This window comes from Phoxinus phoxinus (assembly GCF_949152265.1).
Source record: "Phoxinus phoxinus genome assembly, chromosome: 5".
Taxonomy (NCBI): Eukaryota; Metazoa; Chordata; class Actinopteri; order Cypriniformes; family Leuciscidae; genus Phoxinus; species Phoxinus phoxinus.
The window spans coordinates 39814193-39826523 of record NC_136880.1 but is presented as its reverse complement, the minus strand read 5'-3'; the positions used below and the strand labels follow the sequence as shown (position 1 = coordinate 39826523).

At 37.4% G+C, this 12331-nt stretch overlaps 1 protein-coding gene across 1 annotated transcript; it reads left to right on the top strand.

The window, feature by feature from the left end:
- Nucleotides 1–3496: 3496 nt before the first annotated feature.
- LOC306998629 (uncharacterized protein) lies at nt 3497–4904 on the top strand. The gene is made up of 4 exons (XM_079612845.1): nt 3497–3576; nt 4073–4125; nt 4318–4440; nt 4578–4904. Exons 2-4 carry the CDS (start codon nt 4074–4076, stop codon nt 4676–4678), a joined length of 276 nt encoding a protein of 91 aa, XP_079468971.1. The 5' UTR covers nt 3497–3576; nt 4073; the 3' UTR covers nt 4679–4904.
- The last annotated feature ends 7427 nt before the right edge of the window (nt 4905–12331 follow it).

Here is a 12331-nt window from a genome sequence, read left to right as displayed (position 1 = left end):
ATTCCCTTTTTTCAGGCTTTTATTCACATATTAACATTCATTAACTCACACAGTTGTGGTAAACAGAAGCTCGAGGATGTTCGCGCTTGAAGTGGGAGAACCAATGAGATTCATTCTCGTGTTACGCAACACGTTTGAGCTTCAGCAAGAACCAATGAGGTTCATTCTCGTGTTACGCAACACGTTTGAGCTTCAGCAAGAACCAATGAGGTTCATTCTCGTGTTACGCAACACGTTTGAGCTTCAGTGAGAACCAATGAGGTTCATTCTCGTGTTACGCAACACGTTTGAGCTTCAGCAAGAACCAATGAGGTTCATTCTCGTGTTACGCAACACGTTTGAGCTTCAGCAAGAACCAATGAGGTTCATTCTCGTGTTACGCAACACGTTTGAGCTTCTGGAAAACGTTTGTTCTCGCACCTCAAGCAGGTTCGGTTGAGCTTCTGTTATATTCACTGATCAATGTTTATATGTGAATTAAAGCCTAAATTAAATCTGTTCAATCATCATATAAAGAGATTGAGTCTCTTCAGAAAGTTTGGACTAAACTGCTTAATTCATATGGATTATAGTTTTATGATCTCTTTATGATCTGTCAATGGAGAGAAATCTCAGATTTCATCAAAAAGATCTTCATTTGTGTTCTGTGTAATTACATTCTTACGGGTTTTGAACGACATGAGAGTGAGTAATTGATGACACAATTCAACAGTAAATCCATGTAAACCTGCAGCTTCCAGTCCAGACCACTTGGTGTCGCTCTCACCTCAAACCTAGTTTTTTTTTTTTTTTTTTTTTTTTTTTTTACAATTGCTAGGTCATATTTCTCAATACTTAGGTCACTTTTTCAAAACTCTTCCCACAGTGAGTGAGCACAACAGCAGTTTATGGAGACTAAACTATGAATAATTTATCATTGCTTTGGCACAAAATGCATTTAATGACAAAATCTTTCAAATTAGTCTACATGAAATATTTTCTCACTTAGACACAGACACCACCAAAACTATGTACATACAGACCAACATGACATGATTACATACTCTTTTCAAAACCTAACATAATACAAAAATGAATAAGACAGCAATTTGCTACATTTCTTCAGTAATATCATATTGAAATATATTCTGAATCTAAAAATGAAATACCGTACTATCATTCGATATTCTTGTGGATTACTTCTTATGAATCAGTTGTGATTATATTACTGTAATTCCTTTTCTATGTAAAGCACTGTATGAAATGTGCCATTTACTGTAAATACAGTAAACTTGCCTTACTATCTATACAAACGGGGAACAATGTTTGTTCTGTATAAATATGCAACATGATGTAAAATATACTGCAGTGAATTGTAAACAGTAGGCTAATGTTTCATTCTTGTTTTGTGAAGACATTTTACAAAAGAAAACATTGTGTAATGCTACATGTTGTTCGTGTTTTTTAGGCCTTTGTTTAATGAGCGACACATTGTGTTTGTTGGATGAAACCTTTGCTAGTGAAGAATGGGTTGATTTGAGATATGAATGAAAGTGTTTTGAAAGTGAAATTAACAGCTGTGCAAAGATGAAAGTTGGTTAGAAGAACAGCATAAAGAGTTTTGAAAAAGTATTGAGAAATCAGTCCTAGTAATTGTAAAAAAAATGAAAAAATACAAAATTAGCTAAATTTCTACAGTAGGCCTAATACCATTTTGAAATATGTTCCAAATATAAAAAATTAAAGACTGAACAGATACACAGGTGTTAGTCCTTTAATTTCATTACCGTGAAAATAACATGAGGTGATGTTAGGAGAAGACATAGAGTGTGTAAAAATGAAAACATACAAATGTGAATTTTCAGTTTACATATAAACACTGATTATAGCGTGTCTGATAAAACCATGGGACAAATATACCAGTCCTTTGCTCTCTTTTATTTTAAGTTCAGGATTATTAATGGGTACATGAAGTTCATGGATTCACATAGAGCAGATTCACAAGATACAGTATGTGAACGTGTGAATGAGTGAACACACACACACACACACACACACACACACACACACACGGCTGCAGGAGCGGCTGTGTCCTCACTGCACAGATAATCAAGTGTAAACAGAGCTGCACTTTCTGACATCCTGTCCTAATTATACACACATTAGGGACACTTTCTATCCCCATTTCACAACCCACCAGAAATACCTCCATCAGAAAACAGATGGACAAACTCCCAGACCAGCTAGGAGAAAGCCCAGCAAGCTCAAACCTGGCTGCCAGGTGTGTGTGTGTGTGTGTGTGTGTGTGTGTGTGTGTGTGTGTGTGTGTGTGTGTGTGTGTGTGTGTGTGTGTGTGTGTGTGTGTGTGTGTGTGTGTGTGAGAGAGAGAGAGAGAGAGAGGCTGCCAGGTGTGTGAGTTCCTGTCACGACAAAAGAGTGTGTTTTTTTATTGTATAGTGTTATTAATGCTTAATAATGCTTAATTAAGGCAATGTAAAGATTTTTTTTTCACCATGCCAATAAAGCTTTTGTATCTTAAACATTGAAAGGACTCAAAGGACATGTTTGGGTGTCCATTCATTCAAACACACACACACACACACACACACACACACACACACACACACACACACACACACACACACACACACACACACACACACACACACACACACACACACACACACACACACACACACACACACACACACACACACACACCAATGCAAAATAAACAAAGTAAGGAAGGAGTGTCTACTTATAGACCTTGACCAGTGGTGTGTGTAGATTTGGTAGTGTAGTTTGCTTGGATATATATATATATGGGTCGGAAAAAAGGTAAGAAAACTGTAAAAAGTTTAAAGGGTCGAGGTCTGGTTGAGTTGCGTTAGTAGTGTGTGGTTGAGTTGCTTTAGTAGTGTGTTGAAACTCGCTGCTATGGGAAGGGGTGTGACATTTCCCAAACACACTCAAAACGCTTGACCAATCACAACACACTGGTCCAGCCAGCCAATCAGAGCACATTGCGCTTCATAGAGACAGGGACTAAACTGAGCGTTACTGAAAGACTTGGAATAGAGGTGCTGCAATAGTGTAAAATATGTGAATAGTAATGTGTTTTTTGTGTGTTTTTGTTTTTACATTCAAGCATGAAAGCCTAATAGGTAGGTCCCAAAACAAACTCCAGCCCTAATATTCAAGATCTTCAGAGTAAGGCAGGAGTTTGATCAGGCTTTGAGCTAAACACTGCAGGGCTAAAAAACATTATCCACATGTAAACTTTTCATCAAACGTTCCAGTAAATGTTGCTTAAGCACATTTAATACGATAAGGGAAAGACAAATGTATCTTTTGTTGCACAACTGGAAAAGACCAGATCAGAATCAAAACAAAAGTTACACAACCACACTGACCCAATAAACCAATAAAAGTGGCACGTATCATCTGAAACTGAGCCAGGAATACACAATGATCAAATTGTGTTACTAGTTTCTTTGGCCTGAATCCAAAGATTCCGGGAACTTTACAGCATCACAGTATATAAGGGACACACAACACAGGTGTGTATCAACTATTCAGCTCTGCTTCACAGTCAAGGTACGTTTACAGCATTATGCAACTTTGTTGTGTATATATATATATATATATATATAATTGTATGAAAATAAGTATTGGACCTTGACAAGCATAACTGTGTTTTAATAACTCTTTGACAGTCCTATTGTTCTCTGATTAGAATAAGAAATGAAAAGATAATTTAACAATAATTTAGAGAAAACTGTTACGTGCGTGTCATTTCTCACCCTAAAATCTAAATAACTGCATTTTGCATTGTAACATATTTTCATGAAAACAACTATATTAAATAATACTCCTCATTATGCAATAAATTGAAGTAGTTATGAGAATCATACTTTAAAGGGTGCATTAAATGTTTCATAACTGTTGTCAAAGAATGAGCATGGCTGATACTTTAACACTGTTCTAATAACAAATACGATTGATTAGTAAATGGAATGTGTGTTTTTTTTTTATTATGATTATGACTTAATGTATCTATTCCATTAAGTACTGATTATGATTTATTCAACAGAATGATGAAGGCTCTGCTGCTGGCTCTTGTTCTCACCCTGGTGTTGGCGAACGGTGGGTTTGCGTGTTTAATGGCAGAAGTCCAGTGTCTCAGCACAGCCGTAACTATGTCCTTTATCTAAGGAGTCTGATTGTGCAAACCAATAACTGTCATGTTTTTACCGCATTCATATTAAAAGCTAAATGTTTCCATCTTAATGCAATAGTGTTTTGCAATAGTTCACGATTACTTGAACTGTGTTGTAGTCTCTGCCCTGAAATGTCACAACTGTGTCCCCCGCTCTGGAGGAACAAGATGTGTGACCACACAGGAGACATGTGGCTATAAAAAAGACGCCTGTGTATCTGCCAGATTCACCACACATCCCTGTGAGTCTCTATATTAAATTGTCATGTGTGGAATGGATTTTGCACGCAAATACAGAACGTTTAGGAAGACTTACAGCAAAATATGTCAAGATGATCAAAGACACTCATTTACTTTTAATTCTTTTACATTCCTCTAGATTCCTACTTCCGGAGGTGCATTAGCATGGGAGACTGCCTGATTCTTCAATCCAGCCCCTATATTACAGCCACATGCTGTCAGACAGACCTGTGCAACTAACCTGTCCTTTAAACACACATATACAGTCTTCAGGGGGAAATTACTCAAACTACTAATGCAAGACATGATTTCATTACAGGACGTTACACAACATGTACATTTGATTTGTGTGAAGTTACTAAATGGGCACTTTCACATTTGTATTCAGATATTCATACCACAGCCAAACATGATTGTTGCATGAATAATATGTTGCATTAAAGACATGATTTTGTCAGAAGCTTAATTAACCATCATCCTTACGGTTTCTTCAACTGCACGTTTTTTATTCATTTTTCACATGACAGATGCAATAAATGGCCATTTACTATACAGTAGGTCATTCTGGTGTTGCGTGTCAACTGGAAATGAGAATACTGTGTACAATATAGAGCAGGGGTTCTCAAACATTTTGGAGCCAGGGACCCCTTACAGGGGAAAAACATTTCCAAGGACCCCCTCATATTTATAACAGTGATTGAGCCCATATTTAATGTGGGAGTGGCTAATGAAATATTTTTGCACAAATGGTCTCCACCCAGGGTCATATACAGGAAGTTTTAAATAGCCTACTGGGGTCCCAGAAGTGATCTTGGTAGGGGGGTTCGGGGGCATACCCCCCAGAGGAATTTTTGATTTTCTTGATCTACACTTGCATTTTAAAGTGTTTTAAGGCCCAAAAATTGGATAATTAAAGCTTTAAAAGCATGTCAGTGGGCAGTGGCATACATTTTTTTTTGTCAAGCAAATGACAGTTTGACAATGAATGATCCACATACAAAAGGGGAAAGAAGAATGTATATGATTATTGTTCACATGTACATCAAAACACAATCACATATTCCAAACAGCAATGGCTTTAAATGAGAAATGTGTCAAGGATTATTTTGCATAGGCCTAGATGTTAAATTTCAATATTTGAACACATTCGAGGTACACAAATATAGCTTATATTTATACAATAATAATGCCAATATGTTTAATAGGTGCTTGTGCTATATTATAGAGCATAACTATAGACTACTGTGGTAGTTAGCAGTATTGTTCTGTTGATTAACACTCTTAAAATAAAGTTGGCCTCTATGGTTACATGAAGAACCGTTTACATATTAATAAAAAGTTATTTATAGTGTTAAAAAAAAAGGTTCTTTAGATTATAAAATGTTCTTTACACCAATAACAAATTAAGAATTGTTCACCTTCTGGAAGCATTATTTTTACAGGTGTGTTTGTTCACACTTGCAAGGTTTGGATTAAAACGAACTCAGGTGCGATTGCTCTTTTAGTGCGGTTCATTTGAATAAGTGTGCCATCTGAACCCAAGCGTGTAAACCAGACGGATTGAAAACCCCTGAAAAGTTGGGCCTCGTGCACTTCCAAACAAACTCTGGTTCAGTTCTACTTAAATATGCCTACAACACGAACCAAAGACATATAACGAACCGAAAACAGGATGTGATGTCACAAGATGCGCATGTCAAAAGAACAGAATGATCTGGCAATCGCTGTGTCAGAAAAATCACATAGTGTGGTCCTCTATTTGATTTGAAACTTATATCACGACCGTTAAAAAATATGTTCTATATATGAATGTGTGCAGTATGAATGAAATTCAGACGTAGCATCTTGCCGGAAGTAGTATGTCTTCTTGCTTCCAGTTTTATGAATACTATTAGTGTTGGGGAAAGTTACTTTCAAAATTACAATATTGCGTTGCTCCCCCAAAAAAGTAACTAACTGCGTTACTTAGTTACCTTTTATGAAAAGTAATGCGTTACATTACTTTTGCATTACTTTTTCTCACCTCGCTGGACTTTTTGTTTTTTTATGACAACAAAGAAAGTTGTATTTTTTGCAAATGTAAAGGCCCTTTCACAACAAAATGATATGAATAAGCCTCAGGTTGAAGGAAATGTATATTTACACCTGTACAGTAGAGGACGCCGCTCAAACTAACCCGGATTAAAGAACAATAGGATACAGGAGAAGGAAGTTCTTTTATTTTTAAATCTCATCTAAAGTCATTTTTGTTTTTTATAAATATTTTTTTTATGGTTGAATTAGTTCATTGAAGGTCAGCAACACCATTGGTTAATAAATAAAGTATATTTGTGTAATTTAATATAGTTAATTATCATTCAACAAATGACTCTTTTGAGCTTATGAGTTCTCTTAATTAATAGCTCAAAGGGAGTTTCCGGTATGAATCAGTTTGCTCTATATAATTTAAGCAGAGAGATTTCTGTTAGACACATATGTTAGATGCAGCATGGAGCCCTTATCATGAAGTCAGCATTTTTTTGCCCTCAAAATCCAATGAATTTGTAATATTGTGTCGTGATAATAACAAAACTCCCATAATTTTTTTTCTCTATAATTCAGATTCATTGTCACAATCAAAAATAGGTCAAGTCTATACATCACACTTTTGCCTTGTATTAGGTCATCCAGTTATTCTATGCAAACACACATTTCACATACTATTGACATTATACTTAGCCTAGTATATAATGCAAATCTATATAGCATGCATTGATTGGTTCACTAGTAGAGCAGAGGTCTTCAACCCTAATCCTGGGGAACCACTGTCCTCCAGAGTTTATCTCCAAACACCTGAACCAGCTAAAAGAGCTCTTCAGGATCACTTCAAAATCACAAGCTGAAGCAAGTTGGATATAAACTTTGCAGGTCAGTGGGTCTCCAGGAACAGGGTTGAAGGGCTGACCTCTGAGTCAGAACCCAAAATAGAGAGACATTTAGAGCAGTAAATATGGCCTCTGCCTCTAGAGGGCACTCCATGATTCAAGATCAGTGTTTTCTCATGGACAGTTTGGGCTTGTCTGGGTGGTAATCCTCATTCTGTGAATCTTCAGCATTCGGTGTCTCCACAATAACCCTGCTCTTACCGTATGGCAGCAAAGCTTGCGAAAGCTTTCACAGAATGATAACTACCAATTAGACAATATTACAGTTCAGTCAAATTACTTAAAGGGATAGTTCGCCCAAAAATGAAAATTCTGTCATTACTGTAATTACTCACCCTTATGTCGTTCCAAACACGTAAGACTTTCGTTCATCTTCAGAACACAAATTAATATATTTTTGATGAAATCTGCGAGATTTCTGTCTCTCCATTGACAGATATTCAACTGACACTTTGACGCTTCAAAAAGTTCATAAAGAGATCATTAAACTAATCCATATGAATTGAGTGGTTTAGTCCAAATATTCTAAAGAGACTCAATTGCTTTATATGATGAAGATGAACATAATGAATTTAGGCTTTTATTCACATATAAACTTTCTTCAACTTACACATCAGTTGTGATAAACAGCAGCTCAAACATTTTCACTTGACGTGCAAGTACCAATGAGGTTCATTCTCGTGTTACGCAGCACGTTTGAGCTTCTGCAAGAGCCAATGAGGTTCATTCTCGTGTTACGCAGCACATTTGAGCTTCTACAAGAGCCAATGAGGTTCATTCTCGTGTTACGCAGCACATTTGAGCTTCTGCAAGAACCAATGAGGGTCATTCTCGTGTTACGCATCACATTTGAGCTTCTGCAAGAGCCAATGAGGTTCATTCTCGTGTTACGCAGCACATTTGAGCTTCTGCAAGAACCAATGAGGTTCATTCTCCTGTTACTCAGCACGTTTGAGCTTCTGCAAGAGCCAATGAGGTTCATTCTCGTGTTACGCAGCACATTTGAGCTTCTGCAAGAGCCAATGAGGTTCATTCTCGTGTTACGCATCACATTTGAGCTTCTGCAAGAGCCAATGAGGTTCATTCTCCTGTTACTCAGCACGTTTGAGCTTCTGCAAGAGCCAATGAGGTTCATTCTCGTGTTACGCAGCACATTTGAGCTTCTGCAAGAGCCAATGAGGTTCATTCTCGTGTTACGCATCACATTTGAGCTTCAGCAAGAACCAATGAGGTTCATTCTCGAGTTACGCAGCACGTTTGAGCTTCAGCAAGAACCAATGAGGTTCATTCGTGTGTTACGCAGCACGTTTGAGTTTCAGCAAGAGCCAATGAGGTTCATTCTCGTGTTACGTATCACATTTGAGCTTCTGCAAGAGCCAATGAGGTTCATTCTCGTGTTACGCAGCACGTTTGAGCTTCAGCAAGAGCCAATGAGGTTCATTCCTGTGTTACGCATCACGTTTGAGTTTTTTAGCAAGAGCCAATGAGGTTCATTCTCGTGTTACGCAGCACGTTTGAGCTTCAGCAAGAGCCAATGAGGTTCATTCTCGTGTTACGCAGCACGTTTGAGCTTCAGCAAGAGCCAATGAGGTTCATTCTCGTGTTACGCAGCAAGTTTGAGCTTCAGCAAGAACCAATGAGGTTCATTCTCGTGTTACACAGCACGTTTGAGCTTCAGCAAGAACCAATGAGGTTCATTCTCGTGTTACGCAGCACGTTTGAGCTTCAGCAAGAGCCAATGAGGTTCATTCTCGTGTTACGCAGCACGTTTGAGCTTCTACAAGAGCCAATGAGGTTCATTCTCGTGTTACGCAGCACGTTTGAGCTTCTACAAGAGCCAATGAGGTTCATTCTCGTGTTACGCAGCACGTTTGAGCTTCTACAAGAGCCAATGAGGTTCATTCTCGTGTTACGCAGCACGTTTGAGCTTCTACAAGAGCCAATGAGGTTCATTCTCGTGTTACGCAGCACGTTTGAGCTTCTACAAGAGCCAATGAGGTTCATTCTCGTGTTACGCAGCACGTTTGAGCTTCAGCAAGAGCCAATGAGGTTCATTCTCGTGTTACGCAGCACGTTTGAGCTTCTACAAGAGCCAATGAGGTTCATTCTCGTGTTACGCAGCACGTTTGAGCTTCTACAAGAGCCAATGAGGTTCATTCTTTTGTTACGCAGCACGTTTGAGCTTCAGCAAGAACCAATGAGGTTCATTCTCGTGTTACGCAGCACGTTTGAGCTTCTACAAGAGCCAATGAGGTTCATTCTCGTGTTACGCAGCACGTTTGAGCTTCAGCAAGAGCCAATGAGGTTCATTCTCGTGTTACGCAGCACGTTTGAGCTTCTACAAGAGCCAATGAGGTTCATTCTCGTGTTACGCAGCACGTTTGAGCTTCTACAAGAGCCAATGAGGTTCATTCTTTTGTTACGCAGCACGTTTGAGCTTCAGCAGGAACCAATGAGGTTCATTCTCGTGTTACGCAGCACGTTTGAGCTTCAGCAGGAACCAATGAGGTTCATTCTCGTGTTACGCAGCACGTTTGAGCTTCTGGAAGAGGTTTGTTCTCGCGCATCAAGCAGGTTCGGTTAAGCTTCTGTTTATGTTCTCTGATCATTCACAAGTTCACACTTACAAATAAGTCAGATGGAATAAAAGCGTATTTGGCGTGTTGTCCGAGGAGAGGGCTCCGGGCTCGGCATTCGGCCCGAACCTAGAGTACTACCCCCGTATTCCTGGCTGTAAAAGAAAGAGCCAAGGGTGAGGAGTCGGGGTGGTGGAGGGATGCTGAAAAACTGTCAAGGAATGTTATTTGAGTTGACAGAGTGGATATATATATATATGCTTCTTGTCATGCTGATTAGGGAAGATGTAATTGTTTGATGACAAGTAGATTGGATTGGTTATCTGAGCGTGCTCCTTCCGAACTTTGTTTATAAAACATCATATGTTATAAGGAATAAAAGCCTAAATTAAATCTGTTCATCATAAAGCGATGGAATCTCTTCAGAAAGTTTAGACTAAACCGCTTAATTTATATGGATTAGTTTTACTATCTCTTTTTCCGAAGATGAACAAAAGTCTTACGGGTCTGGAACAACATGAGGGTGAGTAATTAATGATAGATAAACAGATAAACATTTTCCTTTTTGGGTGAATTATCCCTTTAAATTAGTTAACCGAACTCATTTTATTTAGTAGTGTAGGCTACTTTGTGATCTGAATTGGGTGGGTTAGATTGTGAGATTAGAGAAGCGGATGCTTTATGAATGAATCACAGGAGATGAATTACTCCGCTCATGATGATGTATTACTAACAGCTTTTTCGGAATGAATTTTTGTTCAGATAAGAAAAAATAAGACACACCCTCATTGCTTAATCCTGCTGACACATTTGGACGTGCCAGCTTTTCCCCCACTATAGACTCTATGAAGTCATAACTTATCAAAGTGTTCACGTACTAGGCTATACTGTATGTTGTGAAATATAACCACCATATGAATCAGAGAGCGTAAAGTTTGTGTCCGTCACTCTTCTTACTCATTTTCCGAGTCTCTCTAATTTAGCAGAGAAAGGTTGCTTTACTCAATACTCATTCTGTCTTGACGTCAAAGCTATGTCATGCCCACCAGTTTTCTCGTTTAGGTCATAAATTGCGAAATTAACTCTTCATGGGTACTCTTCATGTATCATGCAAAAAAATATGATTTCCTATTAAGAAGAAAGCGAGAGTGATACAAGTTATGAGAAACATAAAACTAGTTGCGTGAGAAAATCACAAGTCTGGGATGGCAACGGTCAAAAATAAAGTTTAACATTACAACACAAAAGTATTTGACTGCAGACCAGATGCTATTGACCGATTAATATAGAAGAATAAGTGATTTATTAGTGTAACTGAACTCTGAGGTTTTCGTTTCCTGTGCAATGGCTTTACTGGAAACCACAGAGTACTTTCAAAACTTTGCACTGACCTGATGAACTTCTTCTGACTGTCTCATCAGTTACACATTGTGTTTGTGTAAAAAGAATGCAGAACATTCCAAAAGTTTTTAAAGAACCTTTGAAAAAAAGCAGACACAATGACAACAACAACAACAACAAAAAGTAGTGCTGCATGGGCAAAGATTAATCGCGATTAATCGCATCCAAAATAAAACTTTGTGTTTACATAATATATGTGTACTGTGTATAATTATTTTGTATATATAAATATACACACATGCATGTATACATTTAAGAAAAATGTGTTATATATATATATATAAAATATGTATATTTATATATAATATAATGTATGTATAAATATATATACAGTGTATATGCAAAGATTTCTTAAATGTATACATGCATATGTGTGTGTATATTTATATATACAAAATAATTATACACAGTACACACACATATATTATGTAAACACAAACTTTTGTTTTGGATGCGATTAATCGCGATTAATCTTTGCCCAGCACTAAAAAAAAGACTCATTCACATTCACATAACTAAAGGATTCTGTGTTGACATGTAACAGGCAAATATGGGAGGCATATTAAAGAAATAAACATTCTCATTCTAGACTATTTGACTGGACAAAAATATGGATACGCCCCTGAGTGTAGGATGATGTCATCAATTGTCTTGGTCCATTTTCCTTGAAAAGAAAATATTTTAAATGTGTATGTCTAATAAAATTGTATTCAGTCAACTTAATAGTTAGAAATTAAAAGACTTTGAGACATGGACTAAAAGACTCAAAAGTCCACATTTGGTTTTATGATGTCTTAAAAATAAACTTGGTTAAATTGCTTTTGATGGTCTTGCTGAATTATAATAATTTGACCGAACGCAATACACATTGCTTTGTTCTTATTGCATAACACACTGTGGTAGTACTTTAAAGTAACATTTATGCCCTAGTGTAGGCAAATGTCATTTTTTAACTAATAATTTTTTAACCAACAAACTTAAAAACACAATAT

What these genes read in the sequence shown, in the direction of transcription:
- LOC306998629 (XM_079612845.1), top strand. Translation starts at nt 4,074, where the DNA reads ATGATGAAGGCTCTGCTGCTGGCTCTTGTTCTCACCCTGGTGTTGGCG. An exon ending in CACCCTGGTGTTGGCGAACG is followed by an intron (nt 4,126 to 4,317) that starts GTGGGTTTGCGT and finishes ACTGTGTTGTAG; the next exon opens with TCTCTGCCCTGAAATGTCAC. An exon ending in CAGATTCACCACACATCCCT is followed by an intron (nt 4,441 to 4,577) that starts GTGAGTCTCTAT and finishes ACATTCCTCTAG; the next exon opens with ATTCCTACTTCCGGAGGTGC.